This window comes from Maylandia zebra, linkage group LG15, assembly GCF_041146795.1.
Source record: "Maylandia zebra isolate NMK-2024a linkage group LG15, Mzebra_GT3a, whole genome shotgun sequence".
Classification (NCBI taxonomy): domain Eukaryota; kingdom Metazoa; phylum Chordata; class Actinopteri; order Cichliformes; family Cichlidae; genus Maylandia; species Maylandia zebra.
The window spans coordinates 14,676,905-14,689,732 of NC_135181.1; the positions used below are offsets into that span (position 1 = coordinate 14,676,905).

Here is a 12,828-nt window from a genome sequence, read left to right on the forward strand (position 1 = left end):
TTGGCCCGTGAAGCCATACCAAATTACTATTAGAGCAGGCCTACTGGTATTATACAGCTAATATATATATTGTTTAGTATTAAGCTTTGCTTGTTCTATATTCAGTTTTCCAGCAAAATTTATTTGAGTCCATAAGAAAAGATTCATTCTTATATCTGGAGGAAGATTTTTTTTCCAATAAATATTAATGTTAGCCCGCGACTTTGTTCCAGTTTTGAATTTTGGCCCACTGTGTATTTGAGTTTGACACCCCTGAGTTAGAGAGTGATACAGGCAGGGCCAAAGCGTGTGTGAATTCCTGAATAACATACAGTTATTATCAGTTTTCCAGGGTGGAATGACTGAACAGCATACATCTTTAATGACCAGGGTGCACATGGTTGAATTTATTTTGGATTTTCTCTCGGGGGTCAGGAGCGTACATACAGGCTCAAATATACACTTAAATATTTTAATAAGTTTTCGGTGGGAGAAACGTTTCGTCACTCATCCAAGTGACTTCTTCAGTCTCTTTGTTATCGGAGTTTTTCCAAATGCAATATCCCAGGATCTCTTTTTTAAATCCTAAAACAATCTGTGGCTAAAAACTGAAAGTATAAGTGGGGTACTTCTTTAAAAAGCGCAAAGAAACACACGGCGACAAATGGAACTCTTATTATATTATCTTATTATTATTTTAAATGTATTGCTACGAGACGTGTGTCAGTTTTTGTTTAACGCTACTGCCTGTACCGCATCACCTATTTGTTTTCACATGTCACATGTTCAAGTCCCGCTTTCTGCGCGGCTCGATTGGTTTAAAAAGTTCTAGTTTTTTGAAATTTTCGCCTCTGATTGGCTGTTAGCAACGTCAATCAGTGACGTGCCCCCGTCAGCGCTCCGCAGTCAAGCTCACAGACACACAGTGACGGAGCGGCTTCGCTGGGAGTGTTTACGGCTGCCTGCCTCAGCTCGACATCCAGTAATTTGCTGTTTTTGACAATACTCGGTCTTTATCGAGGTCGTGCTAGCGAAACAGTCTCACACTATTCATTCGGAAGTGTGGCGAAAGGTGAAGTTTCTCTTAGGTGGATGAGGCTAACTTTCAAGCGCTAAATGAGTCGACGAGCGAAATTTAACTTCATCGATCGCGGATAAATTTTTTTCTCTCAAAAACACACTCAGCAGAATTCTGTCTAGGATTAAACCAGTGCTCGAAGACGCGGACTGTGTGTTTTACCGAAGAGCTGCAAAAAATTAACGGGGCAACTTTCTTTGGTAACTTTTCCCCCACCTCAGCAGCGGTGCAAATTGTTGTAACCGTCAGCTAATTTTAGCAGGCTAGCTAACTGTCAGCTTAGGTCTACTGTAGACAGCTTCAATCCGGCAATGCCTCTCTTATGTTTTGCAACAGGTAGACGTTTTTCGATCACAATGCAGCAGTAAAAATAATGTCAGAAATTTAGGAGCTTATTCTTGTCGTGTTGGTCGCTCCGTGCTGTGTAGTGTGGGCGGTGTCGTGTGACTAAATTCGTATTTTTTCGTATTTTGAAGACTATCCCCCTCCTCCGTATTTCATAGAGCAAGATAATGATGCAGTCTTTGGGCACAGCTTAACCTCCGTACCGACCGACCATGTTGGATCATACAAAAATAACACAAACCTTCTGATGTGAAAAGGGGAAGGAAGCTTTTCGTATGACCTAGGAGATACAGTGCAAAAAGTGTCAAGGTAGTTTTTTTTTATTTTATGCATCAAAATGTCGGCCATCTCCGCATCAGAGAAAGTGGATGGGTTTACGAGGAAGTCCATGAGGAAGGCACAGAAGCAGAGAAAATCCCAGGGCTCCTCTCAGTATCGCACTCACACCGCTCCGGTCGAGCTCTCCCCGCTGCCGCAGCTCAAAGGTAAGAGGATGAAGGGGTCCGCCGCTTAAAATAGTCTGCCTGTCATGACCGCTGTGTGTGTGTACACTGCCGGATCCACTGCAGGTACACTGTGCATGCAGCCAGAAATGCATTACACATTTTAAAGCTGGCCTGTATTCAGAAACCTGCCAAAAAATAATGCACACCTATTAACACTTGCAAGCAGCTTGTAAGAGTTGACCAAAGGGTGTTTGAAAAGGCTCTGTGCCAAAGTATGTTACATTGGTTTTGTATTCTTGGACAGTTTTGTCAGTAGTTGTATTAACATCTCTTGACCCATTGTTTTGTTTTTTGTTTTGTCCTTGCTGGATGTTGTGTAATGACAAATGCACATCCCCAGAGCCATGTTGTTCTAGTGGCTAAGAAGGATTTATGTATTTGCGTCAAGGTGTTTTGAAGGATCAGTGTCTCTACACCTGATGCACTGATTGGAAAATTCAATTTGGCTTTGATATAAGTTTTTGATTTGTCACGATTTTAGTGTTTATTCCTTGTCTTGTACACACACAAAAAAATAGTTTCCTTTTTTTAAAGTCCAGCCAGTACAGCTCTTCATCACTCTACCGTTTTATTTTATTTTTTGGCAAGCACGGTCTGTGTAGGGTCTCAGTAAACCAGGCCACGGTAGTCTTGAGGGTTTGAAAAAGAAGGCATCTCGACTTCTTTAGGTTTCTGAAGAGGTTTCGGCTTCCATCCAAGAGGCTTCTTCAGTTCTAAAACAACGAGTCCTGGGTAATTAAACCCTAGTGGGGACTATCCCCTTTGGAGCTGATTCTGAGCATCACGTTGACTGACATGATCAATAGTGGGTCAATAACCCTTTTGTCCTCAAAAACCTAAAGAAGTCCAGTTACCTTCATGCATTGCATTTTCAAGCTTGTAGGCAGCTGGTTCACAATAATAATAATAATAATAATAATAATGATAATTGATTGCATTTATATAGCGCTTTGCAATTCCACTATTCATTCACTCTCACATTCACACACTGGTGGAGGCAAGCTACAGTCGTAGCCACAGCTGCCCTGGGGCAGACTGACAGAAGAGAGGCTGCCATATCGTGCCATCGGCCCCTCTGGCCAACACCAGTAGGCGGTGGGGTAAAGTGTCTTGCCCAGGGACACAATGACCAGGACAGAGAGCCCAGGGATCGAACTGGCGACCTTCCGGTTACAGATGCGCTTCCCAACCCATTCTGGCCCATTCTGAGCCACGGTCACCCTTGCCTCAGAATTGGCCTTTGATGGGTAAGAGTTTGTCTTGCCTGACTTAACAGAATTTTATGGGTTTTTTTTTCCTGTTATCTCTGCCCATTTGATAAACAAATATAATAATTTAAAATATCTGTTTATAAGTTTTCAAATTCTTAAAAATATGAAAAAGAATAATACCAGAAGCTTAAAAACAGACTAAATTAACTTTATTATTTTGTGTTGCAGGGGTTGATATTACAGTAGGACATTTTATATTGTAATTTATAAAAGCAATAAAGATTCAGTTTTTCAATCAAGCTGATGACTGGTAGCCAGATTTTCTGAAGGAGACCTGCTTTGTTTGACACGGGTGTAGCGCATTTTCTAATTCCTTCAGCCACCAAACTGGTAAGTTGGATGTATCTCAGACTTTTAAGATTGTAGCACAATTTTTCTTGCTAACATTGTCTATAAAGCCTGAGCTTCACAACGACACTTCACGCTATTCAAATCAACCACCCCAAACAGTGCTGTAAGAGGAGCAAAAGGAAGCACCCTGGTAAACGCCTTGATAAGTAGCTCAAATACATGAACCCCCCAAAATCTGTAATCTGTTACACTGCACAAACTGATGAGATGGATTTCATTGCTCAGTTGGACATTTCACACACAGCGGTGAAGTGCTTTTGAATAATCTGGTTGGAGAGAAGTGTAGGCTGTGGTAAGTTTTGAATTGTCTGTGCCATTTATAGAGAGAGCATGAATATTTCCCAAGGATTGTTAAGGTAAATACCATCTTATTTGATATACCAATTGGTAAGCAAGGATGTTCCTGGCCCATACAGATATTGACTTGATATCTCTGTGCAACCCAACAAAAAAGTGACAGCAGTTTGGCACTACAGACTGTGTGGTTGTCAGTAAATATTTTAGTTTTGATTATGAAATCAGTAATTTAAAATTTACTTGAGAAAATTAAGAATCAACTTCCTCCCACAACCAGTGACTGTCACCCAAAGGACACAGAAAGGGAATCTGGATAACCACCTGAAAAGTTGTAAGACCCAACTTATCTGTGAGCAATATTGTGTTGTCAAAGTCAGACCAGCTATGTGGCATAGGGCTAGGTGCAGCTCTGCTTCAGACACACAGCTATCAGTGTAAGGAGACGGGTGAATGATTTAGCGTAGCTTAATGAGTGGACGTAAGTGGGTGGATATTGGCTGAACAAGTAAAGGTAAATGTTAGTGAGCCATAACAGTTGTCTAATGGCACCAACTCTTCCAGGCTGTTTTGTGTGTAAATAACAGTTAACAGAAACTAATTATACTGTTTATGTGAGCTTAATGGTTGCAGCTTGTATCTAAAAGCTCCCCTGTGATTAGACCTGATGAGGGGAAATGCATATTTGAGTGGTTTTATTATGCATGTTTTAAAATTAATATTGGAGCATAGTTTTTGGACACCTTTGACACCGCTAAGCCATAAAATGTTTGCTTCTGTTGTCTCCTGTATGTTGTTAATGGTACAGGCTCTTAATAGAGAAGACAACTTTGTCAAAGCTGTAATCTTTTTTCTTTTCACACTGAGAAGTTTACATAGTGAGCTATTGTAAAGGGATTCCTAGTCCAAACATACTGAAATATAACTCTTTTGCTAGAGGCAGAATTGCTGCAATACTTAACAAATAAGGATGAGGCAGGGAGTCCCATACACACTCCCATACTTTACTGAACCAAGCTCAATATTTAAAGCTCAGTGCTGCAGTTTGTCTCCTGTGATGCTTCACAAGGCTGAAAGGACCAGAGAAAGCAAGAACCACCTGTTACATGCCATGACGTTTGTTTTGTACTTGTCTCATTCTCATGTCAGTGACAGCCAGTAAGCACAGCCTCTGACTGCGCAGGAGATAATGCAAGACAGCAAAATGTGATCATCAAGCGAAATGTGACACTGCTTGGTTGAAACACGGGAGGCTGGTATAAAACCTCCTGGAGTCTGTTGTTTGTGTGTTTTAGGTGGAGACAGGCATGTGGGGTGGAGGCCTGGTTGTGTTTGTTATGTTACATGCCTACCAGTTGTACTTGTGTAGACTTTGCAATGTTGTTTTTTAGGAAGTGTTCTCACCTGACCCCTTCAGAATTAGGTGTGTATTTATATTGTATGGTAAATTTAAGGCTTTACTAAATATACCAAAGTTTTACCTTTTTATAATATGGAAACTACAGGTCCTCAAAATACATAGGTCTGATTTAAAAGTCTTTATATACAAGGAGTAGACATGTGAAATTCTTGCAACTAAAAATACATTTACATTTACAAATTGCAAGAAAATTAATTTTACATTAACTTCAAGTCTCACAATCTGAAGTCAATATATAGCAGTGCCAATGGACCGATGTAATATCTGTGACACAGGGTAACAGAAGCAAGCACTGGTAACATGGATGTTTGCTCTGTTTCCTGAGGTTTCACTGAAGCAAACTTGAAAAACTGCATTTTGGGTAAACGTTCTTGGGCTATAGTACCATGTAGTTTAGAGGCTGATCAAAACAAGTTATAGCATATAATAGGGCTGCACGATTAATCGTTAGAAAATCGCGATCTCGATTCATACTTATGTGCGATCTCATTTCCAAATGACAACGATTTAAAAAACAAAACAAAAAAAAAAACCTACGACGACGATTGTACCACATTTTGATCCGGGACGTACTCTGCATGAAAAAAAGCGCTCACTCTTCCTGCTCAACAAATGACAAGGGCGGAGCCTTATACCACGTGACACAGAAGCTGTGCCGTGTGATGTTAAAATTAGCAGGGGAAAAAACAACGGAGAGCACGTCAGGGATGACGAGAAAGTGACAGGAGAAAATCCGTTCCGGTCAACCACCCAAACACCAATAACGGGAACCTTATATAGCGCTTCCCTATACACGTCGAACTCAAAGAAATTACGGAGGCTATTACTTACCTGACCAAAGATATGGCTCCCATCAACACTGTGCAAAACGAGGGATTTAGGAAAATGATCAACACCCGGCCTAGACAAACGCTACACAGTGCCGTCCCCCAACTATTTTTCTATTGTTGCACTACCTGCTCTATACACGCAGTGTCAAGCAACGGTGGAGACGAAATTTCAAGCAGTACAACATTTTGCGGCAACAACAAAACGTGAGACATTTGTTGTTTTTATGTTTATTTATTGTTTTTATGTTCAGTTTCAACTGTTACGAAGTTGATGTGCAGTTAATAAGTGCAATAAATATTTATACTGGAAAAGAAAATCGTGAGAGAATCGTGATTTCAATTCTAAGCCAAAAAATCATGATTCTCATTTTATGCAAAATCGTGCAGCCCTAGCATATAACAAGGGCTAGTTGTTTTACCTACATTTTGATACCAAGCTGAGCTTTTATCCATGATTTCTTCTGTGTCAAAAGCTTGTGGTAAACCCATATTATCAACAACCCGGCGAGTTATCCTGTATAGTATCATATTGTTTTGTAGCATGTCAGGATATGCTCATTGGATTTACAGATTGGAATCATATATGTGATTAGTGTGCATCTAATTTGTATATATGATAGAAACAAATAAAAAAGTCAAATACGTGTATTTCGGACCATAAGGTGCACGGGATTATAAGGCACATTAAGCGAAACAAAGCAGTCAGATAAATCAAACTTTATTCAACTCATTCTTCTTGCTTCCTGCACTTCTGTACCATTGATTCATTAATGCTGTATTCTGTCACAGCTGCTCTATTACCATGTTGTTGCAGTATATTAATGACTAACTTCGTATTGTGGATGGATTATCTCAGTTGTTCTCCTGACTGAAGTTTGGTCTGTTTACAGCATCCTGCCATGCGATTGCATTTGTCTCTAACCATCAGGAACCCTCACGTTAACTTTTATCGAGTGGAAAAGTGTTAGCTTCACTGTTTATGTTATGCTAACAAAGCTATGTCACTAGCGATCACGTAGCACAGCGGTCCCCAACCTTTTTCGCGCCACGGACCGGTTCATGCCCGACAATATTTTCACGGACCGGCCTTTAAGGTGTTGCGGATAAATACAACAAAATAAAACTAGTACCGGTACCGTAAAAAAGAAGATTTATTCATAACACACGTGAAAAGACCCAGGAAAACCGAGTTAAAGATAAAAACGATAACAAAATAACGCTCAAAACCGATTAAAAACCCTGAAAACCATACATTTCACACCTGAGCCTCAACTCTCGTGGCCCGGTACCAAACGACTTACGGACCGGTACCGGTCCAAAGCCCGGGGGTTGGGGACCGCTGACGTAGCACATCATTACGGTATATACCACCTAGCCCAACTTCAGTAACCCTACAAACATCACTGCTGTTTAATTTTCTATCTTCATTTATATTGGAAGTGATAGCAGAGCTGTAAGTTTAAATTTTTATCAGAAATCTCTCAGTCAGAACATGCTATATCATGCTTAGGTAACTAGCGAAACTAGCGAGCTAACTTCCTGCTAACTTCTAACTCCGTTAAATCATTTAACGGAGTTAGAAGTTAGCAGGAAACAGAATTTATTACATTTAACTTAAATGTAATAAATTCTGTTTTCATGGATCCCTGGATGTTAAACTTAATTATTACACTTGGTAAAGCAGCAATGCTGATTGTTTTATTAAAGATGAAAGAATTTAGACAGTTTTTAACTCTCAGTGTGCTGCAGTGTTCGTTTTGACTTTGGGACCTGAAGCGGACTGAGTTTTTGGACCCAGATTACTCCCAGATTTATGAACACCTTAGTGCGACAAATACGGCAATAACAACGCCCTGCTTGCATGTTTTACAAAAAACAGTGAACACTATATTATGGCCCAGCCCTACTTGTTGGTTGTTTACCTTTAACCGGCAGGTAAAACAAATCCTACTTGCATACACACACTTGGTTGCAGAGTGAGTTTCATCCATAACAATGTGTACATTTACTTTGTGCAGGAAATTGTCTGACTTATATAAATACAGACAGTTAATGACGAGTTAATGAGCTTTATAATGGTGATATGAGAAATTATCACTGTTGTGATCAAAGAACTGATGACAGGATTTTAATTGTCAAGTTTCTTTCACTTATAACTTCAGCAAGTCATATCAAATGATCATTTTTTGTCGATACTAAAGGAAGGAGCAGACTTGCCTGATCAAGTAGTTGCAACTTTTCAACATGATGCAACTTCTTAAATGCTGGCAATAAAATGTGTTGGTATTAATGCTGACTATAGTTATACAACAGCAAAAAAGGCTTTGTAGATTTTGAAAATATATTTTATTGTTATGGTGCATCTGGAAAGCAGATGATCAAAAAGATGGGGGCTTTGGGAAGGATTTGAGCACTGCACCACAGCAATGTGCACAAACTGACTTGAAACAACATGACAGATGCTGGTTTGACAAGGGTGGAAGTGACAGGCAAATTATCCAGCGTTCTTCCACTGAAAGCTGGAGGGTGATTTGTACCTCATGTTTGTGGCAACTGCTGGCAGATAGATGAGAAAATCTTTTTTTTAATTCTTTTTTTTTTTTTTTTCCTTTCCGTAATGGGTTTGCAGATGTTTGACCTGCTCATTTGGGTTATTGTGCCCTGCTTTGCCTCCCCCCAAAATCTTATTTCTATTTGTATTTTGTAGGAAAATGAGTATAAAGAGTTTCTACAAGCACACTTTTCCTTTCTAATAAGCGTTAGTGTTTCAATTATTTATTGGGAAGGACTTAAGCACACGATCTACTCAAAGTATGAAGTTACCTTTTTTATTTAAGTGGGTCAGTATAAAAGAGTACAAAAAAGCTGATAAATGTAACAGCTAAGGGAAACAAAGCAATGATATTTAGATGGAAATACATTCATACGCAAATGCTGCGGGATCTTAAAAAAATCGTATTGCTACAGAAATCAGGAATTATTGAACTTGTGAAATATAATGCCAGTATATTTAATGCTTATGTTAACAGCTTGTCAATAATTGTATTTAAAACCATCAGCCGTTTTGCTAATATTGTGTATATACTTCGTCAGTGCAGCACCATGTGACTCTGAGACTAACCAATTACAGTATTTCTCTTTGGGGCATCTCTGCATGTGTGTGTGTATGTGTGGTTGAAAGTAGGTAGAAGCAGTCTAAATAATGCATGCAAACATTTTAATTTCCAAGTATGTTGTCACAGGCAAATTATGGAGCATTATATTTGCTTGTCTCTCCAGGGGCTTTTAGACAGACTTTGATTTCAGGTGGTGGTCTTGCCCTCTGTGAGCTCGGCATGGCAGCACATGAATCAGTTCTCTACTGGCTGCAGGTTCTAGCACTTCAAACAAGAGTACAGTTCAATTTTTTACTAGGAAATACATTTGACTACTTTTGTGACATCGTGCTATAACAAGCTGCACAAATACCACTCACATAGACATTCTAGAAGATGGGCATAGCCGTTAGATCTAAAATGTGAAACCAACACTGTGCCTCAAAGCTCCCTCTTTTGATGAGCATGACAGGGCAATAACCTGTGGTCTTAAAAAAGGATTTTAGGTCCTAAGTTCCAAAATTTGTAGGAAAATGGCCCACTCCCCACTGAGTTCATGGACTTGGTTTGGGTGAGACTGAATAAAACATCAAGTATCAGAAAGGAAGATTTTTCAGGGGATGCTTACTGCCTGTTTGCCACGGAGCATGCTTGTCCTTTAGTTTGTCAGTCCGAACCAGAAACAACAGGAAAATATATCAAATCAAATCACAAATCAAATCACTTTTTATTGTCACATCACATGTGCAGGCACACTGGCACAGCACATGCGAGTGAAATTCTTGTGTGCGAGCCCCACAAGCAACAGAGATGTGCAAACACAACAACACAAACGAGCAAAATACAAGAATGGCCAACCTGAAACTAATAAATATATGTACAATATATAATAGTGTATGCATTTCTGGATGTGTATACTAAATATTTTCCTGTGTGTGTGTGTGTGTGTATACACATTTTTACAAATTAAATAGTAAAAAAATAAAATAATAATAATAATAAAATATATAAAATATACAGAGTTGAATATGTGCAAAACAAGTGGCATTTATATACAGTGTGGAGTGCATAATGTTGAATATATATATATATTTAGGACAAAATATTTGCATAAATTTTTACTTTGTTTTTTGTTTGTTTGTTTTTATACTTTTTATATATTTTAAAGTCATCCACATCCTTTGTGAGTGACCCTTCTCCTTGCAGCAAATTTCCAGATCAGATCAAAGAGTAGTAGTCTTCTGAGCACTTTAAGTACTACCCGTGCATATTAAGGCATCATTGCCAGATTAATAAATATCACCCAAACACTCCCATGTCTGCTCATACATGCAACTTGGGGAAGTTTGCAAGAGTAACCACAATTTTTCTAGCATGTTTACACTTATTGATTAGCCATCTGTTGCCTGGTAGCACTCAGTTGTGTGAGTCATGATTCATTTACAGAACAGAGTCTGTGTTGTGGTTACATATAGGCTCAGTACACTAGAAGAGCTGTCAGTATACTGTACATTGAGGTGTTTATGAAATTATCATTTTTGCCAGTCAACCTCGAACTATCTTTAATTGGATAAGAGTGTTGGTTTATTCAGTTGCCTGAAAGCCAAAAATCACAAGTACAGTGTTAACTTGCAGAAAAAAAATGTTTTTAATTGGCACAACATAGAAATCCTTACATCATTTTGCACAAACTGCACCTACTTTTAATGAGTCACAATGGTTTTATCTGCACTATTTCTGGTTTCTGGAGTAACTCTAAGAATGGAAATTTTTGCAGCCAGCTTTATCAGGTGCTAAAAGATAGTAGCCTGCAAAGATGCTTCTTCCCTCCTGCAGTGGAGAGGCTGGAGTGCTTACAGCTCCTGTTGTGTGATAGACACTGAAAAGATGAGTCATTCACAGACCAACATTGTTGCCATGGCAGCCAGAAGCCTTGAGAGCAAGCCAGGGAAATGTTTTACTTTCCAAATACATGCTGCTACATTTAGGTTGATATTTCTGTCCTTGGAGTGAAATTTTCAGCTGAGCCTTGGTTCCTAACTAGATCTGACTTTACGTTTGGGTGGTGTGGGTCTTTCTGTCAGCAACCTAAATGTGGCACAGTCACAGTGGTCCATGGCTTGTTCCTACATGGAAAAATCTGTTGCGCTGTGCATCTGTTTCTCACTTTCTGTCTGCCGTATTATTTTAAAAGAAGATGAATGTATAGGTTTTTTTTATTGTTTCATTTATCAGCCCTGGAAATTAGCTTTTTCCACAGTACATGTTTGGTTAAAATGTGAAACCAGAAGTCATCCTACATGGCTCTAAAATCAAATTTGCAGCTCATCCATATGTGCTGGCATCACAAAAAGCCAGCAGAAGGAGACAGACTTTTTATCTGTGAAAATATTCATCAGTCTAATCTTCTCTAAATTGTATTTTGCACAATAAACAAATTGCAAAAGACCTTTTTTAAAGCTAAAAGTTATAGGAATTGTATAGCTGATCGGTTCATCATTGCAGTACTGAACAACTGTTATCCCATATTACAGATTTGCCTCACATTGCACAGGCCTAATTGTTTCCTTTTGTCTTGTTTTGTATCTTTAATGGAAGTGACTAAAGGTTTGTTCACACCAAATGGGAAGCAAAGTTTTGCCTAGCTTTATTTATGAGAGTACAGTTGCTTGGAGGATCTTTGAGAACTGTTTGTTCAGAAGAGCAAACAGAAGGAGGAAGAGTGCAGCTGATAGCTGGCAACAAGTTGTAGTAACATATTTTCAGATTTTCCCAGCGCTCCTGTTTTTTTTTTTTTTTGTTTTTTTAATGTCTTTAAAAACATTTTTAAAAATGGAGAAATGGAAGAAAACAGCATCAGTAAGCTTGTCCTTGTCTGATTGTCATTGTCTTGAAAATCAACATTTTATGGAAGACTCTCAGCTGATAGACTTTTGTGACACAGTGCTGCATCTTTGCATAAGCTTTGAATTTGTAATTGCAGTGTGTGAAAACTTCACTTTGGCGAACCCATCATAAGATGCTAAACTTTGTTTAAGTGAGGAAAATGTGTGTAATTGAGGCAAATGGGCTGTACCCAGACTATTTTCTTTCTTTCTTTTTTTTTTTTTTTAAAGCATGCGCTAAATTATAGTAGCTTTTAAGTATTAAATGTTCTGTGCTGTAATTGACCCTTAGTTTATTATAAGGTTGTGTCCATATGTTTTCCTCTCCTCTAGCTTAGGATACTAGCACAGAAAATGAGCTTCCTCTGAAGGATGTCTGGGCTCTTATAGATAAGGCGAGGAGCTTGGTCATTTGTTAGCAGGCCAGAGTAATAGTAGAGATCAGCTACTCCTCCACAATCAAAGGAGTCCATTGAGATGGTACAGGCATCTGACCAGGATGGATCATAGATGAGGTGTTTGACATCTTGGGACAGACCCAGGAAACAGCTAAGACTGTACATCTCTCAGCTGGCTTAGGAATAGTTTCGTGTCCCTAGAGGAGGTGGTTAGGGAGAGCGAGGTCTGGGTGTCCGCGCTTAGATTGCTGCACCCACAACTTGCACCCAAATAGTTGGTAGAAGTGGATGGGTGAGACCTTCGCAATGATCGAGATTTCTTTGTTCAGTATTGATAAAATGTGGTTTGATCTTTATCCACAGTTCACAGTGAATA

At 39.1% G+C, this 12,828-nt stretch overlaps 1 protein-coding gene across 1 annotated transcript in view; it reads left to right on the top strand.

Moving 5' to 3' along the window:
- The first annotated feature begins 863 nt into the window (after nucleotides 1-863).
- Nucleotides 864-12,828, top strand: part of ppp2r5a (protein phosphatase 2, regulatory subunit B', alpha isoform) — a 59,773-nt gene continuing 47,808 nt past the window's right edge. Inside the window, exon 1 of the mRNA XM_004550421.2 lies at nucleotides 864-1,887. Coding sequence (XP_004550478.1) covers nucleotides 1,740-1,887 — 148 coding nt within the window. The 5' untranslated portion in view covers nucleotides 864-1,739. The remainder of the gene's footprint in view (nucleotides 1,888-12,828) is intronic.